The sequence below is a fragment of the Hetaerina americana genome, unplaced genomic scaffold, assembly GCF_022747635.1.
Source record: "Hetaerina americana unplaced genomic scaffold, ioHetAmer1.1.p SCAF_1, whole genome shotgun sequence".
Classification (NCBI taxonomy): Eukaryota; Metazoa; Arthropoda; class Insecta; order Odonata; family Calopterygidae; genus Hetaerina; species Hetaerina americana.
Genome location: NW_027286069.1, coordinates 13,299,998 through 13,322,193, shown reverse-complemented (window position 1 = coordinate 13,322,193; position 22,196 = coordinate 13,299,998). Strand labels below are relative to the sequence as shown.

The following is a 22,196-nucleotide window of genomic DNA, read 5'->3' as shown; positions in this document are numbered from 1 at the left end:
TTTCTGAGATTCACTTCTGAAGCATGAGGATGAGGGTAGCCTAGAGGCATATGAAATATTGGTATGAAGAAAATTAATTGGATAGAAAGGAAGGTTGAAGATGAAGTTACATAGATGCTCTCGATGTACGTATCCATATCATACATCACTACTATTGTTTTGTGTTTATTATTCTCAATTTCTGTCTTTGCGATGTCATAGACCCACTGTAGAGCTTGCGGGGTCTCAGGTGACAATACTGCATTGCCAGAGTAGAGAAGAATGGAAACAACTCTCCAATCTTTGCAAATATGTGCTTTGTCCTTGCAGTGTTTTGGTGTATCAGTATACTGCATAAAACTTCAAGTGGTGTGATGCCAACAATATTATCCCACCCCTGGGCGAGTATTGTAGATAACATGCAGTATTGTTATCTGAGAGCCCACAAGCTATAGAGGGGGCCCATAACATCCCAAAGACTGAAATTGAAAGCACCCAAATCAATTTTCATATGACAATTAAATGGATGGTTTATTAAATGCATAACAGTTGTCAGGGACCATACCGGACCTCACTAAACATTTTGACAGCAATGATTTATTCTTTTAATCCATTGACATTCTTTATTTATTAATTCTCCAAAATTCCATGTTAGGTCTTTTACATTGGATCAGAAACATGAAAGTACTAACCAAGGTGGAATATACAGGATATATATCCTGTATGTGAAAAAGACCCAGTAACCTCAGGATTGGCAGGCAATGACTTTAGCCCAACACATTCATGGCTGACTCCGATGCTTTAAACAAATGAGAATTACACCATTGCTATCTCGTATGGCATTGATATTTGCTGTACATTCATTTAAATGGTATCTCATAGTTCTGTAATCCGTTCTAACTTTTCCTAAGGCCCACAATACACTTCTTCACAGCATCTTCATCCAGTCTTCCTTGGGCAGACCTGCTTTTGTCAACCTTCTGTAGTCTATCTGTGCTTCCTCAACCCTTTTAATACTTTCTCATCTCCTCAAAATAGGACTACTACTTTATCAGTAATCTGTGTCTTCCTTCAACCTATAATTTTTTTCAAGGATACTAGAAATCATCATATTCTTATTCAACCAATTTTGGTTAAATTTCGTCATTTCCTTTTCCAATTTTTGCAGGAAATCCAAACATGCCTTAGTTTCCTTCCATCTGTGTAAGTTCCATTGAGACTTCCTTTTCTTCTTCAACTTCTAGAATTTCAATTGACACTTGATTAGCATTAACGTAGAGGTGCTGTCAATATCTATATCTGTCCCCAGGTAGCTTTGGTAGTCCTTTATAGGATTCTTAAATCTCTACTTCATGAATATGTAGTCAATTTAGTGTCCTCTTGCATCTCCTGGGATCTGCCATATGCTTCATCTTTGTGGGTGGTTCTGACAATGTTTGCCAACACTTATTTGTATTGTTCTCCGATTACCAAAAGCCTTTCTCCTCTTGCATTTCAATTCCATGAAGCATATTTTCATGTTTTTTATTCCTGGCCTTCTCCACTGATTGCATTTCCATCTACATGAATAATTAAGAGATTCTTCTCCTTTCACATTGTGTATTACTTCAGCAATATCATTCTCCATTTAGTTATCACTTTAGCCTATTGTCGGCATATTAACCTTGCCCCACTTCAGCATGTGGCTTTCATTGCTATCCTCACCATAATGATCCTTTTGCTGTATTGTAGGAAACTCTTCACTCTCATCACATGACTGTTATGTCCCCTCTGGCCCTGCAATACGAGATCTACTTGTGGCCATTGACGGGGAGTAAGTCAACCAGCTCCTCACCACAGTGGAAATCTCACACCAAGCAAGTTTAATGTATTTCCTAATCTTGAATAATCTTCTAATAGCCTGATCCATCAAGAGAGGTAAAATAATGCCTTGCCATATGGTTTGTGTTGTGGCAATATCTTTATACAATGAAAAACCTGGCATCTCACAAGGAAAAATGCCTTTTAAGAATGGTGGATACTATGGCAGAAAGTAGTGCTAAGCGTGAACATCCAATAGCAATAAAATAGCTTACAAGTACAATCTCTTAGTCATAATACTCCATTGGAACTTACTTCATGGATGTCCTTTGTAAATATGAAGTCATGAGTAGTCTCTCATTTCCTAGATTCAAATAACTTTCCTGATATTCACAAAAATACCATACCCTTGAGCAAATGTAAGTATTGCACAAAGAATCCATAAACAATACGAGGAAGAAAGAAGGCAAAGGGAAATATTAAATGGAAGCAATATCCAAAACATTAACAGTGCCTAATATTTTTAAGCATGGAAAATGTAAAAATTTTGAATATTTGAAAATTAAGAATTTTTGGTATACCTAACCTGGATGGGTGGTAGACTAAGTAAGGAGTTAAATTAGTAACTCCTATCTTGGTAAAAAATATAGTTGCCAGCCCACAGGATATCCATAACTATCCACACTGGTTCATGAAATCCATTCAAAAGCCTCATTTATGATGAATTACTAAGGCACAGAACATATAGTACATGTAGAAAACCACTGGGGCAGAGCAAAGATGAGATTTTAAGATGTTGGATTTTTTTTATTTACCCAGAGAATATTTTATTTTTCGTTTAGCATAGCCAGGATAGGCTAGGCCTACCTAGATATCAGTTATGTGGGCTATTTTTAGCTGAAATGCATTGTGAACCATAATAGATGACAGACAAACATTGGGAACATTATAATACCCACTGGATACTATGCTATTTCCCAGACGAAATGTATTGTTCCCTTTAATTGCAATAAAATTAAATTCACACACCCTGTCCAGTTTTTGCATCCTGATTATATATTTAATATGTTCTCAATGTGAAGCATTCATTTTTTTTCTCCATGACTGCAATGATATTACAGTGGTACTATTTTATTTTTAATCATTTCTAGCATTTCATATGTGATGGCCTATGCTAAATACAAAAATTGACATTAAGAAGAAAACTATTCTTTAGAGTGTTACTGACTTGGATAACATGAATGTTAAAAAAATTAGGATACTCTCCATAGTATCCATGAATTTTTAAGGAAAACTGAGAAATTCCATACATTCCACCACTTAAGCCACCATGATTAACAAGATTTTTTGAGAGCATATTCAAAATTACTTGGAAGGACAAAAACAAGCTAGTCGAAGAATTAAAAACTCTGCCTTTAAAAAAAATCACTTCACGTATCACTCATATACATTCAAACACAATATTTTGACATTGCCATTAATTAAGAGCAGTCCTGCATCTGAAAATACTCCTTTATTCATAAATCTATTTTTATGTATTGTTGTAACAACTCTAAAAGCTATAAAAATAATGTTTCTTACAAGATGGAACATCAAATCTAACAATTGAGAGCATTTCAATGTATTGTGCAGTCATGAGTAAGAACAAGTTGGTCCATTATAAATCAAGCATACAAACTATGACTATAAAAAAATTCACATTACTCATTATGTACTCGTCTAAATAATTTAAAAAAAATACATCTTATAAAGTTTAGGTGCAATAAAACAAAGTAAGGTAATAAATGATGCATAACATTAATTTATCAAAATGCCTCAAACTCCTCAAGCTGAAATAAAAAATAAACTTGAGCAAGAAATGAAAATGACTGTTATAAAAGTGAGTAAATAAATTTTTAATTCCCAGTAAATAAATGCCACAACAAAGTAACGAACAAAGATAACTGAGTTTCTTCCTGCAGTAAGTACAAACTAATTTCAATTACTGATACACACTTTACCATAATATACTTCCACATATAATGATCCATTTCCAATTAGTACCTGATAAATTATCCATATTCTCAAATTTGGTAACATGAAGGCCACTTTATTACAAAATCATTTAAAACATAATACAGGAAGATTACCATCTTATACTGTTCAAACTCTGTCATCCAGATAATACCACTGCTAATCATACAAACTTGTAACGATACGCTGCAATGCCTACACACATTGTAGCAAGGCTTCCGAGGAAGAGGCCCCAAGAAATCTTGTTGAACTGTGGAAACAATTAATTTCATATCTTTATTTATTTCTGCAAGAACAAAGAAATAAATATCACATTTCACTATGATAACATTTTTGATGAACAGATTTTACCTTTGAAGTTGTATCAATTTTGCCGTTTTCATCAACTTTATCTTGCCCAAGCATTTTCCTATACAGAGTTTTTTCCAGTTCGGAATCTTTTTTCTTCTGCTTTACTAACTGAGACAATTCCTGATGAATAACTTTGGACTCGGGCTCTAAATGACTGGCAAGTCTTAAAACAGGTATGGCTGCTTCAGTGTCACCCTTGGCTGCCAGTATCTAACCAAATATTATCGATGTTAGGACAAAATTACAAAATACTGTTTTTCAAACATTTAAAATAACCTCAGCCAGAAAACATTATTCCAAATGTATTCATGTGCATATGCTTGCTTACCTTGCCTTTCCTAAAGAGTGCTTTGACATTTTTAGGCTGACAACGAAGCACAGTTTGCACAGATGCAAGAGCCGAGTCATATGCTTTAATTTTTAACTGAGCAGCAGCCAAGTTATTATAAACTTTCAAACGATCCTCCAGCAAATCTTGTAGCTCATCTTCATTAGGCTGAGAAAAATGAATTTTTGTTTTAATTAAAAGTAATTCAGTCATAGAGTCATTTAACAATAATCTGTTGCATCAATTACCTTTCTTCCATCATTATCAGGCTCTACAAGTATGCCACCTTCTATGTCATCAAGAAAATCAAGGGCACGGCGATAACACTGTATGGCAAAGTTGTGTTCATCACGGGAATACCACCAATTTCCTCTCTCCCTTTTCTTGTTCCTAGGCAAAAAGAAAAATGAATATTTTATTCAAAGAAATTTAGAATATATACTTGTATGTATGTGATGATAACTGCATTGTCATCATGAGGACAGGGACAGCAATCCATTTTATAGCTCTAGTCTTCCTGGTCCCTATACACATAATTTTTAATTTAATCAATAAATGCTATCTCCTGTTGTCTTCAATTGCATTTGGACAATCAGATAGTTGAACCAGTAGTATGATAAATGATAACTCTTTTCATATACTACTCATCTAGTTAGACAAATGCATTCATGCTGGGACAATTTCATCGTGTGGCATCAAAATATAGCAAAATACTTCATCTTAAACATATAATCCAAAGCACTTATTCATATTTGGTTAACTTACAATATTACATGCATGATTTTAAGGTTGATACTTATGCATTATATCTATTCTATCAATCGTAGGAAAAGATCATGCGATAACTAGAGATGTGACCTTTTTGACTCAAAACTCAATCTTCAACATTTGGTATTTTGTGATAACATAGACACAACAAGATCACTAACATTAGAACTACTTTCTGAAAGAGAGTCTGAAAGCAAGAAAATTTGCACCTGAATCATAATTTCCATCAATAAATCTGGAAAAATATTATTCATTTTGACTGATTTTCTAATTTGATAATAACAAAGCTTTCCACTCTCCTAATGATTAGTTATATTTTCACTGCCAAAAATTGATTGGATTTCAAAATAATTTCTGCAAATATTTTAGCCAAAGTCCTTTTTTCCTAAAAAATTATAAATAATGCCTAGCATTTTTCATGGTACACGATAGAGAATCTTCCATTTGTGCTTCCCACCTCCCAAGTTGATGATCGCAGAGCATATATGTTTTCATTCTGCTAACTTACTGGAATGACAGCTATAGGAAGAAAAGGAACTTATTGCAGTTTACTTACATGTCCAGTCTTACTTCAAAATATTTTCCCATATTTAACATCTGTTAGCCATTCTTTCATGAGAAAATGTGTCAAGTAATAGAAAAAAAAATTCAAGTCAAATGTTAACTTTCAAACTTAGTTTAAATCACTGGACCCATTATTCCCTTATTTACAAGTCATAGTAGATTTGAGAGGCCAGAAACTCTGACGGAACATGACAGGCATGGGTAGCATTTAATACTGCAATGCAGAAATTCACTTATAAGTGCAGGTATCACATTTTGGTTTGGAAAAACATACAAATGATTAGAACACCTTTTTCAATATTAATAACAATTTATTTTCATTTGAGGGTAAACTGAACCAAACAAAATATAGAAAATCAAACCTAAATAGTCAAGAAATAGTAACTCCACTCTTTTTATAGAAGTAAACCTAAATACACATTAAAACTCAGAAAAATATTCAAATTAAAAATTCATCAAATAAACAAAAATATTCCAAAAATGATTCACAAATTACCATTCGCGGCAGAAAAATCCTCTGCTAATGTTTCGGCATTGCACATTTCCGCTCTTGAGGAGTGTTGTTTTGGAAGTTACACACTTGACTGTTATGCAAATGCACTTCTTCTTCCTAATATACTACCTTGATCAAAAAGTTCCCGGAATAACCACCGTGTGGCGCTCCCATCGTTCCGATTTGAGTTCTGTTTTTTTTGTTAAATTGGTACATCTGTTGTTGATATTCCCTTTAAATCTTAGTGTCATAACTTGACATTTGCAAAAGTTACGTAGCCAAGAGTACATCTATCTCTGTGTGTGTTGGCGATTTTTTACAATTTCAGAAATGGATTTAAATTTGCAACAACGAACTTGTATTAAATTTTGCGTAAAAAACGGATTTAGTGGCGCACGGATGTTGGAAAAGTGTTTCGGCAATGATTCTCTAAAAAAAACGGTCGTTTACCAGTGGCACGAGCGGTTCAGAAGTGGTCGTGAGTCAATCGAAGATGATGAACACAGTGGCAGACCATCGACATCGAAAGTCGGTGAAAAAATTGATAAAGTAAAAGAAATGTTGGTCAATAACCGCAAATTAACCATCAGAGAAATAGCGGAGGACTTGAACATTGCCTATGGATCCGCCCAAGACATTGTGGTTAATGATTTGGGTTTCCGTCGTGTAGCAGCAAAGTTGGTGCCAAAAGACCTCAATTTCATGCAAAAAAGAGACCGTGTTGACGTCGCAAAAGACATGATTTGCGAGGCTGAATCTGATCCCACATTCATCAAAAGGATCATTACTGGAGACGAGACGTGGGTTTATGAGTACGACACGCAATCCAGACATCAGGCAAGTGAATGGCGTTCACCAAATGAGCCGAGACCAAAAAAACCACGTCGTTTTCAGTCAAAAAAGAAGGCAATGCTGACGGTTTTCATGGATTACAACGGTGTAGTGCATCATGAATTTTTGCCAGAAGGCCAGACAGTAAACAAAGAGTATTATTTGGGCGTTATGAGACGTTTGCGTGAAGCAATTCGCCGAAAGAGACCAGAAATGTGGGCAGAAAACTCGTGGATTTTGCACCATGATAACGCACCGTCGCACAGTGCTATCATTATTCATAATTTTTTGACGAAAAATGCAACAAATACCATCCAACAGCCACCGAATTCACCTGATTTGGCTCCCTTTGACTTCTTTCTGTTCAATCGAGTTAAAAAACCATTACGGGGAACGCGTTTTAGCAGCCGAGAGGAAGTAATGGAAAAATCGCAGGGAGCACTGATGGACATACCGAGAACCGAATATAAAAAATGTTTCGAGGATTGGATCAAGCGCTGGCACAAGTGTGTTGCAGTCGATGGGGATTACTTTGAAGGGGACAATATAGATTTAGATGAATAAACTTGTATTTTTAATTTTGTGAATAAATTCCGGGAACTTTTTGATCAAGGTAGTATGAAATGGCCCACTGTAATTTAATTCTTCCTTGTGAGCATGCTTTTTAGCTGAACACTATATTTTACACAAAACTCTTGAATATCTGCTGGAAGGTTTAGATCTCAACTCATTTATTCATGTACATCTCTAAAAGTCCAAATGTTAAATTACTGAGATGAATGCATCACATTTGAGTTTTCAGGATTATTATCATAAAACAGTCAAAGAGTTTATTCTGACTATATCCAGAAAATGAAAAAATTATGGTCCATTTTCTACTATTTTGTTCAGGTGAACAAGAAGAATAATTTTGTCAGTCACATAAGCCCCACACTTGGTTATACTATAAGCATTTTTTATAATCTTGCTGCTAAGTCCATTTGTAATCTCCAGGACATGTATAGTGGATGATAAGAAAACACACTAAGTTTCATCATAAATGGAGATAAAACTTCAGCAGGAATCACTATTTTTTCCATCCAAAAATGAGTTAAACCATTCTCCAATAGGCAAGCAATAGTAGTATTCACCAATTGTAACTAGTTTCAGTTTCCGGTTTAACTTTGTGGAATTCCTTCATGACTTCATGTAACTAGTAAAATAGTTGTCCCTGGTAACATTCCTATGCGAGTGTTCACTAGAAGACAGGGTCTTTTAAATATCTCATATCACAAATTCGAGGTCTTCCATGACTCGTTTTTGCTTTCCTCAGTAGATACCAAAATTACACTCTTGCTGCCAAAAAGCACATAGTTTTCCTCCATATTCAGAGGTTTATTGGGCATATATTGCATGAATCTACATCAGCCTTGGAACAGGAATAAAATCTTTTAGACTTTCTTGAAATCTCCAAGACTGTAATTATTTTGGCAGTTAGGTCAAATTTTTCTGATTGCAGCTACTGAGTCAATAAAATCAAAAGATTCTGGCTGACACATTATCAACACTATTAGAGTGAAACAAAAGAAGGAATCACTTGATAATAAAGGGTAAACTTAAAATACAGTATCCAGAAACATGGTGCTTCCAATTGGTTGACCTTGGAGTTGGACAGCTACGAAAATTAAACCCCCCATCAGACCCATCCATATTTTCCGCCCTTGATGTAATTCTATGTTTCCCTGGCATTTTTCCTTGAGGTATTTAATTGACTATCAAAATATTTTCATATGTGAAAATATTTTTAATAATGTCAGGACTAATAAATTTCAGCAATTTATAGCAGCAGAGTATTTCATTATGTCTCTGCAAATATGCTTCGGGCCAGAAAAAACATAATATTCTTACATGGCACATCTGATGTACATGCAGGTTAATAACTCCAAATTGTCTTAATTTCCTTTCTGAGATAAAGGTGAAAGTCATCACATGCAATACGAAAATAATTCTTTTCTATTTCTTCATCAGTTACTGATTCCAAAGAAACTGCGGGAGATGCCGCAACAGTAACTTTTAACGGAGTCATCCGCTAATGTGCATTTCAATGCAACAATTTCAGTGTAAAAATCATTCGCCTTGACTGGGATCCCAGTCAAGGCGAATGATTTTTACACTCTGAAATTGTTGCATTGAGTTACTGATTGTTGCATTACAATAATTCTCTTCAATGCATTCTTTGTTTTCATTTTTAATGACAGAACGGTCAATTGTCTTCTTCATCCTGATCCTAATCCTCTATGATGCGCCTGATCCTACCAGCTTTGAGTACTTCTCAAGTCCTTGAAGAAAGAAAAACAATACCATTGTACACAAACCAAATATAAGTGTTTTTGTAATTTAATGTGTTTTTTTGTATTGAATAATATTTGATTCACTGAAAAACAAACAACGTAAATATATGGTAAAGTGAAGAGTATTTCATTTGATGAAATAATAATATAAGACAGAATGGCAAGTGATAAAAACATCAGCTTACTCACATGAGCAGGCGCAGGTGGGCACTGAAGTGCTGACCTGGGGAGGTCGACTCAATGAACACTAAAATGTGACACACTCACTGCTAAGAGAAAAAAATTTGGACACCAAGTTGTTGAAGGAATACTGAGACTGATACGGAGCAGCAACAAGTACTACCTAATGAACCAATGAAAATAGCAGCGTACAATGCTGCCACATGCCAGCCAGCAGGTTAAAATAAGGTTCTATTACTACATCAAATAGAAAATGAGTCTGGGAAATGGTTTCTGCTGAACATCAGGCATCCAAAAATGTTAGCATACAACTTTCTGCCTACTTTGAAGAGAGAGGTGACAGGTCCAAATAGGTACTAGATGCTGTCGGGTGAGAGTACCAGCGTATCTGTACCCCCAACCCCTACTCCAAGGCCACTGCCATGGGAAAGACGTCAGTCGATGGGAAGGGGGGGAATTATTATGATAGGTAGTTCTAATGTCAGCCGCGTCATGGCCCCATTGAGAGAAAGGGTGCACCACGTGGGAATCAACCAACGTGTGACCGCCTGGTAACACCAGGCGAAGGAGTTCCTAAGGTGATGAAAGTAAGGCGATCAAAGCTGTGGTCAGGGGCACAAAGTGCTCTCGGCTGCAGGTCGTGGCTCACGTGTGCACCAATGACGTCACAGACCCTGGATCCAAGGAGCCCATCCATTCCCTTAAGGAACTGAGCTCAGAGGTGAAGTGCGTTCAGGGCATCCAGGGTTTAAAGCTGAGTTTAACAGAGGGCAGCATTGTTCTGAGGGAGGATTGAGGGTCTCTGGTTTGGAGCTGAGTGGAAGGCATAAATCAGAGACTTTGGCAATCTCTGCTCGGACATAAGAGCCTCCTTCATCGACCTAGAACCAACTCTCCCATCATGCAGGACTCCCATGAAGCAATCTGGGGTCAATTACACGGTGGAAGTGGCGAGTAAGGTAGCAGAGAGGATACACGACCACTGCTTTTTAGTAGGTCAATGTGTAAGTCATTTAGTGGGTCGCAAATACAGTCATCACAGCTTAGCATTTTGGAAAGAAATTTTAACAAGTTCCAAAATAAGTTCATTCGTAGATTTAATTATGCTGAAGCTAGTGAATTCTATAAAAATATCAATGGGAAAAGCATGGAAAACTAAACCAACACAAGAAAACAGATGCAGAAATCAGTAGAGTGCATCATGTAGACGTATATACATTTTCCTCAATAATAATTGGCTACTAAATGGTTTTCTTAAGAATACAAGAAAAAATTATAAATAGGTAAGTTATCATAGGAACTCATTCATGCTTTAAAAAAACCAAAAGATTTTCCAGGAAGATCATAATTACCCAATCCTCTTTCTCTCCGAAGCAGAAAGGTTTTCTAAAGGAGTTTCAGAATCTGTTGAAAGTAAATGAACTCTGTATGTTATTTCAGCATTTGGAGGAATGTCAGGTGGTCTACCAATAGAACCATAGCCAAAACGAGGCCCAACCAAAACATCTGCTTCTTCTCCAACATCCATCAAAGGAATGGCTAAATCTAGTCCTTGAATAACCTGAAGATCAAAGATGAATCAAAAAATCAAAATCACAAATAAGAAATGAAATAATATCCAACAATTCAGCAATATATATACTACAATACCTCGGCATCTCCTAACTGGAATCTATAATTCTCATATTTTTCAACTACAGTTCCATCGTCCAAGGTTCCTTCTATATTCACAACACAAACATGGTATCGTTCTGGTCTACTATCCTTTTCTCCGGGCTTAATAACCTATAATGAAGAAATTATTTTTTTCTAACAAGTTGTCAAACTTCTCATTACTTTGTTTTTCAAGAGTCACCATCAATTGATGATATATGTTAGTGCATATGACCACTACATACTAAATAAAATCACATTTGTTTCTGAAATGAGTATTGATAGTGAAATAGAGACAGCATTATAAGAAAAGAAAAGGAACAAGGCTGTGGAGATAGACAAGTAAGAAGAATTCTCAACATACAAGGAAATATTTGTATGACCACATTTACCTGTACATTCATTGGGTGAGGAAGGTAACTCAAAGATTTCCTTAATAAGTTATATTCCTATCTCGAAGAAATGAAAGGCATTAATATGTGAGAGCTAATGGCTCCGCAGCCTGAGGTAGTACTAAGGATCATTAACTTTACAAGATCAGTCAAAAATGAATGCCATAATACCCAACCTTGGATTCTTCCAAGTCAATAAGATTTGAGAATATTCCTCTTTTCAGGCACTTTATTTTCAAAACTTTGAAGACGGATGCCAAAAGTTAATCCAAACTTTCTGACTCACAATGCCATCGAATCACAAATCTATGCAAGCGTACGTCATGAGAAATTAAATTGAAATGTTCAGCTAGTCAATTATTAATCAAATAGTAGTAGTTACCAAGGATAGGTGGGTGATTTGGGAGAGGTAGGATATTCATGGAATTTGAGGAAGGTTGGAGAAAAATCCAGTGCTCACATTAGCTTGCTCTTCAACAAAAATAAGCAAAGGAGCACACATGGACAATGTATTTCACTTAAAGGGCTCTCCACCTAGCGCTCCAAGTAAGGATTGCGATACCACTGCCAAGGCCAGCATACGAATTCAGACACTCCGGGTGGAAAGTAGGTAGAATAGCCACCCCAACAACATGATCCCTCAATTTATTAACATTGTTCAGTGATAGGCCGTATAAAACATCACATGCATCATTACAGCTGCAAAAGCACCTTTTGCAGCTGTAACAATACTTTAGTTTGTAAATGCCTAATACCTTTGGCAAGCTTGATTACATAACACCTGGAACATTGTTTTGTACACATGGCCTGGCATGTGATCTACATTATAATCGTAAACTCAAGCGTGTAGGGTGTTATAATGACGACTAGTTTGATAAAAAAAATTGAACGAGAGCATTCTCTTTACAGCCGTGGGACTATCTTTGACGGATGTTAGGCCCAACACTTACAAAAACTGTTTAATGAAACATCTGACTTTCTTCGACTGGATGACTGAACCAATGTCTTAACCATTCAACATCATCCAATTAACATCGTACTGAGTCTCATTAACTTCGACATACCATTGTTTATTACCAGAAACACTTAGGTCACTTAAAGAGAAAGTGGCATGGGTAAGTAGGAAAATGGCGCCGGAAAAACAAAATTCATAAGAAAACCAACTTTCTTCGGCGAAATGCGGGAAATTAAAGTGCTGGAAGCAATAGAAACTGACAATTTTCGGGTATTGACGTTTAAGACTAAACCAATGGCATCATTGGTTAAGTGTCGTTGTAGGTGAAGGCGAAACAATTATGGAAGTGATCAGGTTCCCGGAGCAGCTTTCCCTGCAAAAGTACACCAACCTTTTTCTTAAGTTGTCCCGATCCAAGAATGTCTAACCAGTCATTTTCCTCCTGGGTATTATTGCATGTGGAATTGTCTTCGTCGTCTTGGGGGTCCGCTGGTTCATTCTTCCTATTAAGCTTGGTCTCTGATGCTGGAGTGCATTCAGTATTATTTTCCTCTTCTTCGGCTGTTCAAAGAGCAATGTTGTGATTTAGAAATAATGCTGATTAACTCTATTTCACTAAGGTTTACGATCGCAAAGTGGTTGCATCATGACGAATGTTAAAATCATTAATAATCGCACCTAAATAGAGCATATCACTTACTCATTTCTGGTGTGATTTTAACGGCCGTGGGAGATGCTATAATTTCATAAAATGCCTTATATTTAACATTCTAAAGTTCAGTCACTGCATATTTATCATACTTCTCGCCAGGACAAGGCCGATAAAAAGTTGAATGTCGTTATTTGCAAAAGTAAGAGCTTATTTAGTAAATTCCAGGGAAAATGAATGAATTACTATTGAAAATGGGCCATTTAATTTTTAATCACTTAATAAAATTTATTCCAAGCATGTTCAATCAAATAATACTACATGGCCTAAAATAGCATATATAAAATATATTCAAGAATGACGTAACCAATACCAACATGAAATATATTAAATATAGTATTCAATTATTACAACTACTTGACCTTAATGTGCATTACTTTTTGAGGGAATCAATAATATTTAAATATATTTATTTAATAATTCCGACATATTTGCTTATTTTTGGACTTAGAGAAGTTTGAGTTAATCTTAACCGAGCAAATATTGTGCATTTGGTAATCTTGGTGAATCCTTCTTGTCCTGCAATCGGCCATACTGGTAGACGGAATTGGTTAAAGTTTTGGCACAATGTTTAGGACTGTGGCTTGTAGGATTACCTCTTTTACAAAAGATGCTCTTATTCCAGCATCATCACGACTTCCTGCATGTAAGGATGAATTCGTAGAAGTTTTTCACTAATTTAGAATGACATTTGTCGTTAGTATGGTAACTAATGGTCATATTTATTAAGACCGGTTGGAATTAGGGTGTTAGTTAACTTATTCGCCAAAGGAAGTATTTCAGGTGATTTGATAGTAGCAGAAAACATTTTTATATTTAGGAATACTCCCGTCTTGTTTCAGTGTTGAACAGTCGTCTTATGTCTCATGCTGCTCCTGAGTCCGACGAGGAATTCGATGAAAGATTTGTGAAGTACTTCAACCGCCAGGACATTGATGGATGGGAAGTCCGAAAAGTAAGTTTCTTGCTCATACGTTAACATATGTTATAAGTAGCAGTTAATATCGGTTTCTCATTAATGGTATCTCGCTTATTCTTTAAGGCAATGAATGATTTATGTGGTATGGACTTGGTACCAGAGCCAAAGATCATCATTGCTGCCTTATGTGCTTGCCGCAGGGTGAATGACTATGCATTGGGAGTGAGATTTATTGAAGCTGTTAAAGATAAGTGCGGCTCTCGAGTGAAAGAAATTTACCCGTATGTTATTCAGGTAGGTGTAATGGCACAGCAAAGGAATATGAAATGATGAGTATCCATTCCAAATTATATCATTTTCCCCCCCTTTTTTCCCCAGGAAATCACGCCGACGCTGGAAGAACTCGGCATAGACACGCCGGAAAAACTGGGCTACGATAAACCTGAGCTTGCCCTAAAAAGTGTTTTTGACTAATTGTGTGGACGGTAGAACGGAATTTAGAAAATTATTAAAATTTATGAAGTTCCATTGGCACTCCATTTTGTTATTTTCGAATTATTAGTTCCATGTTATAGTACAAGCTGTACATGTTATTACGGAGTCCTCATTCCAGTGTAATATGTGCCTGACAATGTGTGGTAAATAATTGTACAGAATTTCATAGAAATAAATTAAATTTATTTTAAAAACACTTGTAATGAAAATAATTTCCAGTGCAGTTGAACATGTAAAGAACCAGAGGATGTGTAAACCATAATATTGGAAATTCAGGAGTTTCCGAAAGGTCCATTCTGGTCAGGGCTTGGAAGTTAGAGCAGGAGGGGGTTAATTTTTGTTAACCATAATGAATGCTCGCTGCCTGGCTTCAGTTAATGAATTCCGTTACATTAAGCCGATTAAGCACACTGCTGTAATGAGACTGTTCGGCTAGGATTAATGGAATGAAGAACTAGTGGTAGAGCATGTTTGAATCGTGGCTTGGGGATATCGCATCGATATTTTTAGATTGAGTCCTGTAAGCGCTTTGATTAAATAATGGGTCATTTAGAGTAGAAATGACCAAATAGTGGCCTAGGAGGAACTACGTTGTTTAGCATTTAACTCGAGTTACGCATGAGAAATATTTTGAAACTTCTGATGCTAACCCTGCCAATATTCAAATTTAAGTTATTCATCGATATTTCACGTGCATTATTTTTTTAGAATAAAGAATCAACATATTGGTGGATATTGTGTTTACTGTTGTAATATCTGAGTGCTAAGGAAGAGTGTGAAGTTATATATGAATGGAATAATGATGGTAGGTTTTCATTCGTGACCTCACTATTCAGAGAATATTTAGAGGCATAATGTGAACACATTATGCCTCTTTTAGGCCTACAATGGTGATTCATTTGTACCGAGATAATGGTATGACAAGTAAATGAATTAAAATTCCAAATTATTGATTAATTCAACCTAATTTGTTGATGAGCTCTTATTTATACCAAGCTAAAATCAAATTCTTTATTAAAATGAACTGAGGAAAATATTAAAAATTCTTCATTAAAGAAAACTAACTCTCTAGATCAATAGACACGCATCCTAATGAGAAATTTATTTGTGAAAATAATTATTTTATAATATTCATCGTCATTGTTGACTTAGAACTTGAAGGTACCTATACCAAATATACTAATTTGCATAAAATATATTTTCACAATTGATTTGCCATTTATAATAATTTCGGCACGAAAATGTTGGCATCGTTTCACAAGTTCACCAAATTATATATTGTTTAACAAATTATTGTCTTTGAAATTGACCATTCGCTATGGAATCAACTCAGTAAGCCAAGGAATGAGTGAAGTCATTACATTCAATTCTTAGCATAAATCCAACTCACACGATTTCCATGAGAGCTCAATATTTGTCGGTAGGACAGGATGGATTAAGACTGGTGGCCATGGTTTTTTTTTTAAATCTGGTTTTGATTTAATTAATTTTTACTGTGGGAGGGAGGTATTTAAAGGTTTTCCAACATCCAGCCAGGGATAATCGGTATTAAAGTCATAACTTCACTCATCAAGGCTAAACAAAAGGTCTCTTTCTGTAAGTGGTCCTGAGCTGTAGATTGTAAAACAATCGTACAATCAATATCAATATTGAAAGCTTTTCATCAAGCGACATAGCTAACACACCAAAGATTAAGAGGTTAGTTAGCAACGTAACACAGTTCAAACCAACACTACAGACATCATTTAAGATCAGACGATTATTATCCTGAATTTCCCCCATTCCATTTTCATACCTGGGAGTAGTTTGCACATAGACTAACAGACGAGAGAAACATATACTAATTACAACTCTCAGCCTTGCATATTACTAAATAAAGAAATGGGTGATGACAAGATAATAAAAATTGGAAAACATACTCAATAGAAAGCCATTTCCTTTAATTAATAAATACTTTAGCTTGGAAAACATACACTAGTTACGTAGGAGATGTAATCGAACAAGTCAACTATTCTAATAACATCTGCAACAGGCGATACACATTTTATTGGCAATATGAAAACTCTCAGATGCGTGGGGAAACAACTAAACAAATTATATATTATTTGGATTCCTTTGACTCCGCCTCGGAGTTATTTTCTTTTAATCTATTTCTCCAAGCAGTCATTAGTGTTCTAGGGTGCAAGGGAAAAAAACCTGCAAGTCCTGTAACAAAATAATTACAATGTAAAACAAATATTCAATTGATGTTTAAATTGAAGTTTTCTGTTGTCTTACCTAAAAGTTCTGCCACAGGAGTTGAACAATGAGCACCGTTACCCACCCAATAACGTATTCTGTCAAAATTAAATGAGGCAAGTTTTTCATTGTATTGATTAGTCAGGGGGTCGTACGTGCCTACTTGTTCAATGGGTTCTTCATGCTGACCTTTCCGTACCTACAAATCGAAATACAAAGTACTGTTCATAAAAACATGTTTCGATACAAAACAACTAATGTGTCACCTAAGTAAGGCATATTAGCGCACATCCATCACTACGATATGAAAAAAAGGTCTATTTGTGCATCCACGGCGGGCGAACCGAATCATCATTGTTCCAGGCTTCATTTCGAAAGTACTTATCGCCTTAATTATTGAAAATAGTGTAGGTATTGTAGCATTTCAATATAAAATAATTGAAATCAACAATTGACACTATTTTCTCTCTTCAGTAATCCAACTCTTTTTCCAAATTTAACTTATGCTAGGTCCTTTGGCGGGGTTAACTTGCTGCGCTCATATGAAGTCATCTGTTATACATGTTTTTGAAATTATAGTGTCCAATCTCTCCAACATGTACCGCAAAACTGAATGTGGCCGGGCGCTATTATCTTGGTGAAAATGCGGTAGAATCGAATGGTACAATATACCATACTTGAATGTGTTTGTGTGTATATGTATGTATGTACATCAGTATGGTATTATCATCAATACACTATTTCAGATTCCGATTTTTAAGTACTCATTACCAGAAACATAAAAACCTAATGGACACAACCTGTTCCATTGACTGAACCCTTCTCTCCGATATTTTTCTACTCTACCCTTCCCCTTAAATGGAAGAAGGGACCGTAAGGCCTCAATTGCCCGAATATAGACGCTTATCTATCTATCTACCTCCCACGAAGTCTGCTCTCCTCATTCCTCTATCCCCACCTCCAAATCTGATCTCTCACCTGGCCAAGGACATTGCCTCTGTGTTAACCTATTTCAAGAAGTACACAACCTCCTTGAGCTAACCAAAGGTCATTGAGGTACGCCATGAATGTTCTGAGTGAAAATGAAAGTATGCCTGAACATATCAGTGGAGGCGAAGATGAATAAGAAAGCAATCCTATATCCAGTATGATCAATTTAAAAATTATCAATTTTAAGCCTGTTGATAAATCTGAAGTGTCATGGTCAATATAATTGTATGCCATGGTATTTAAGTATCAATAAAAAAATCTTAACACAATTAACAACCTGAAGGTCGGTTAGGTGGGTGATAATAGACTTCACGCAATACTAAACCCAGCATGTGAAATTCATGAATCAGGTATGGGAGGAGGCAGATATTTTCTACATGCTGACTATGGTTTCCCAGGAAGTTCTGTTACCCAAAAAATTAAACAGCTCAGGTGAGGCTGTGGGTACCCAGAGAGGCATGCCTGAGAAAATCATGAGTAAAATGTTCTACTTGGGAATCAAGTGGTTTTATTCCTTGGTCACGTAGAATTTGATTCAATGAAGTTGTTGATCAATGTTTAGCATTCAGTGGATTCTGGAATGAGAACTTTTGATGAGTTATGTTTTCAGTTGTGAGGTGTAGAAGCACCTGAACCATTGTCAATTTCCTCTGCTATAGTGCTTATCAGTCAATTAATGCAGCAGGAGATTGAACTTATCATGAAATAAGTGAGTGCATGAAAGATATTAACTAAATATTGAAAATTCAATGAAACTTTAGAAGAGTACCTCAGAGATGAGTTAATGGCAAGGTTGAAACCGGAATACATTGAATAGTATCTACTCCTTCCATCTGGCCACAATGTACACGTATGACCAAATTTTACCAGAAAAACCAAACATTTTATGCTTTCAAAATGATATCAGTTAATAGTTCAGATTGGAGTCTTAAAGTTACTCTTCAAGATATACTTTACACTTTTAGGCCTCACTTCGTCGAATTGTTTGATGAACATTTTAAAGAGTTTGTAATTTTGCACAAGTCTGATTCTCTTTTAATATAGATATACTCTTCCAGAGATTATTAGAAAATGGCTTTGCTGTAAACAGAAACAAATTAATTTTTGTGGTGGAGTCAGTTGAGTACTGCAGACATGTGATTGATACTAATGATTAGAGAAAACAAATAAAAGAGTCCAGCCATTATTAAGCTGTCCGAAGCCAAATAATGTATCTAAATTGAAAGTATTGTCTGACTTTGTGAACTTTTATAACAATTATCACCAAATGTAGCAGAAGACTAAAATCCTCCATATAACCTTTTCAAAAAATACTCCATGGCATTTAGAAGTACCCAAAGTACTATCGCTGACTTGCCTGTGGATTTAGCATGTGATACTTCAAACTATGGTATTTCAGGTACTTTGTCAAATGTGCTTCAGTATGGGGAGAACACGCTGGTCACATTTGCTTCCTGGCTATGGAATGATAGTGAGAAAAAGTATGACCACATACATGAAGAAGATTAAGCCATTGTGTGGTCCAGAGAAAAGCATGATCAATACCTGAGGGACGGACATGTGAAAATTGTGAGAGACAGCTTCAAATTGTGACAGACCGTTGCAATGTTTTATCCCACACTGCACTGATTTCTTTATTTGCACAAAATGCAAAAATGGAAGTGTGTGTATTTTTGTGAGAAAAGAGTGTTCAATTAAGGCCTCTTTATTAAAAATATTGATTTCTAAAGAAAGATGGATAGAAATTGCAGCAATAGAGTTAAGAAACGTGAAGAATATGGGAAATGTAACAATTGTGTCCTTATGCAGATCCCTTTAAGATGATATCAATGAGCTCTATGTTAAATTTGAGTGGTTATTATGAAGTCTTGGGGAAAAAGCAAGGGTCTAATATATGGTGATTTCAATACTGATATATCATCCCAAAACGATCTGTCCACTACACTTAGTGAAATTCTGTGTCTGCACAGATGGACTTAACTTATCAGCTCTCCAAAAAGAGGGACTGCAACCTCTTCTAGAAGTATAGACCTTGTTGTCACTAATCTCCACTTAAGTGAAAATGATCACTCAAAGGTTGTCAACTTTGGCATTTCTGACCATTATGCGTAAATACTATGTTTCCCAAAGTCAAATGAGGCGGTGTGTAAGAACTATGGAAGGTATTACTCAAGCAATAGTGTAAATTCTTTCCATGAGCAATTGTGTAAGATGTAATGGGATACATTGTACAATTTAAAGGGTGCAAAAGATATGTATGTTTATTTCATAAGCAGTGTAAAACTCATCTATGAAAAATGCTTTCCCAGAAGACTAGTTCCTGTGAAAGGCTATAGTAAAACTAAGTGCTGAGTGAGAGATGAGGTGAGAGCAGCCAGCAATGAATTTAGGGAATTATGCGCATTGAAAAAAGGGCAGGATTATCCAGGTATCATTAACTACCTCCAGAGCTACAAAAATGCTAAAAATCTTTACTGTTTCATGTAAGGTAGTCATATTATAACAAAGTCATCTGTCAATCTGTGAATATCACTAAAACATTATAGCAAGTAGTTAATAATGTAACCAGGGGAAAGGTACACAAGAAAAGAATTTTAACATTAAAAAATGGGGAGGAGGTCAGTCTGTCTGATCCAAAATAAAATAGCTGCAATTAATTACCTAACTAATGTGCCTCTGAATTTACAAAATGTAACAATGAGTAATGACAGTTTTGATGCACTGTTTTGCCGATATCCCTACTCTGATCATAAAAAAATGCTCTGAGGTAGTAAGCAAACCCTTACCATTTATAATAAATGAGTCCTTTACAAATGGTGAGTGTTTAGGCTACCTAAAAAAACAAAGATAAAACTTATTCATATAAAGGGGATGAGATTGACGTTACGATAAATCACTTATCACCCATAGAAACAAAAAGTGTCACGGTACCACAAGGCACCAATCTTGGGCTTTTATTACGTCTACTATATATCAATGATTTGCCTAGATATATTGAGAATAACAACATAGTTCTGTATACAGATGATACAACTCTGGCAATGAGCCACTAGGACCCTAACTTGTTGCAAGCTAAGCTTGATAACTCATTACTGATCTTGGAAATATGGTTTAACGTTAACAAACTGTCAGTAATTGCACTAAAAACAAACTATATTTAAACATAACAGTTTCAGGTTTAACTTTGTGGGATTCCTTCATGATGAGGGTAAAAAAAAAGAAACTTTGTACTTGATGGCATGATCACCTGATGATGATGCACAGCATGGAAACCATGGTCGTGAAATATTAAATCTTTATGGGTAAGTGCAAAGTTTCCTTTTTTCACTCAAATTATATTCAATTTTTAAAAAAAACAACAGAAGTGACTCAGTTAGACTTCTGCTCAAAAAGGCTGCCCCATAGAAAGGGTGATGAGTCCTTAAACTGGGGGATCCATACCAATGGCCTATGTTCCACTTTGGCAAAAAGTGGATTTATTCTACGATATCTTACAAACAATGTAGATTTAAATATACAAAAACGGCTTACCATGACAACCATTAGCCACTTATGAACAACAGAATTATTTTCGGGGGAGCATCACCTGGCTTCCGTAGAGTTTTTTCATGCAAAAAAGATATATTAGGTATATAAAAAAATACCCCTATGGCAAATTTGCAAACCTCATTTTAAAGAATTGAAAATTCTAACTTTACCTTGTTTGTATGTTTACTTATGTATGTTAAGGATGAAATAAAACAACTAATCACCAATGCTCAAGTACATGGGCATAATACTTGACAGTGTTGACATAAATTTATTTTGCCACTGTCCTGCTATGCATAATAAGAGTCCCTTTCATGTGGGCATCAAAATTTTCAACTATCTGCCTCCAGGCATGAAATCTGCTCTTTCTAAGGGTATATTTAAGAAATAACTCAAGTATTGTCTGATAGATAAATTCTATTTTAGTGTGGAAGAGTTTAAGGAGTCTTTGGAGTACTGAAACAGCTGATTGTTTGTTCTCTGACTTGTCCTATATTTTACTTTATAAAGTCCTGGGACAAATACAATTTATTGTATTATATTTATGGGCATTGATTATCGTTTATCATGACAACAACATAAACTATAAGAGGTCAACTACAAAAATGGGCCGAATGCCTATACCTTACATGAATATCCCCCTTCCCTTCCTAAGCAGTGGTCACATATGGAACTATATC

General features: G+C 35.6%; 3 protein-coding genes across 3 annotated transcripts; 1 reads left to right on the top strand and 2 right to left on the bottom strand.

The window, feature by feature from the left end:
- Nucleotides 1-3,609: 3,609 nt before the first annotated feature.
- On the bottom strand, nucleotides 3,610-13,473 carry zda (peptidyl-prolyl cis-trans isomerase zonda). Its single transcript, XM_071585901.1, has 8 exons — nucleotides 13,338-13,473; nucleotides 13,029-13,198; nucleotides 11,288-11,422; nucleotides 10,990-11,198; nucleotides 4,720-4,861; nucleotides 4,472-4,639; nucleotides 4,144-4,353; nucleotides 3,610-4,042 (listed from the first exon to the last, which is right to left on the bottom strand). Exons 1-8 carry the CDS (start codon nucleotides 13,339-13,341, stop codon nucleotides 3,956-3,958), a joined length of 1,125 nt encoding a protein of 374 aa, XP_071442002.1. The 5' UTR covers nucleotides 13,342-13,473; the 3' UTR covers nucleotides 3,610-3,955.
- A 374-nt stretch (nucleotides 13,474-13,847) lies between these two features.
- On the top strand, nucleotides 13,848-14,956 carry COX5A (Cytochrome c oxidase subunit 5A). Its single transcript, XM_071585913.1, has 4 exons — nucleotides 13,848-13,992; nucleotides 14,189-14,301; nucleotides 14,389-14,559; nucleotides 14,644-14,956. Exons 1-4 carry the CDS (start codon nucleotides 13,914-13,916, stop codon nucleotides 14,737-14,739), a joined length of 459 nt encoding a protein of 152 aa, XP_071442014.1. The 5' UTR covers nucleotides 13,848-13,913; the 3' UTR covers nucleotides 14,740-14,956.
- A 1,718-nt stretch (nucleotides 14,957-16,674) lies between these two features.
- mRpS16 (mitochondrial ribosomal protein S16) lies at nucleotides 16,675-17,545 on the bottom strand. Its single transcript, XM_071598640.1, has 3 exons — nucleotides 17,288-17,545; nucleotides 17,038-17,197; nucleotides 16,675-16,965 (listed from the first exon to the last, which is right to left on the bottom strand). The coding sequence occupies exons 1-3, from the start codon at nucleotides 17,366-17,368 to the stop codon at nucleotides 16,862-16,864; spliced, it is 345 nt and encodes a 114-aa protein (XP_071454741.1). The 5' UTR covers nucleotides 17,369-17,545; the 3' UTR covers nucleotides 16,675-16,861.
- Nucleotides 17,546-22,196: the final 4,651 nt, after the last annotated feature.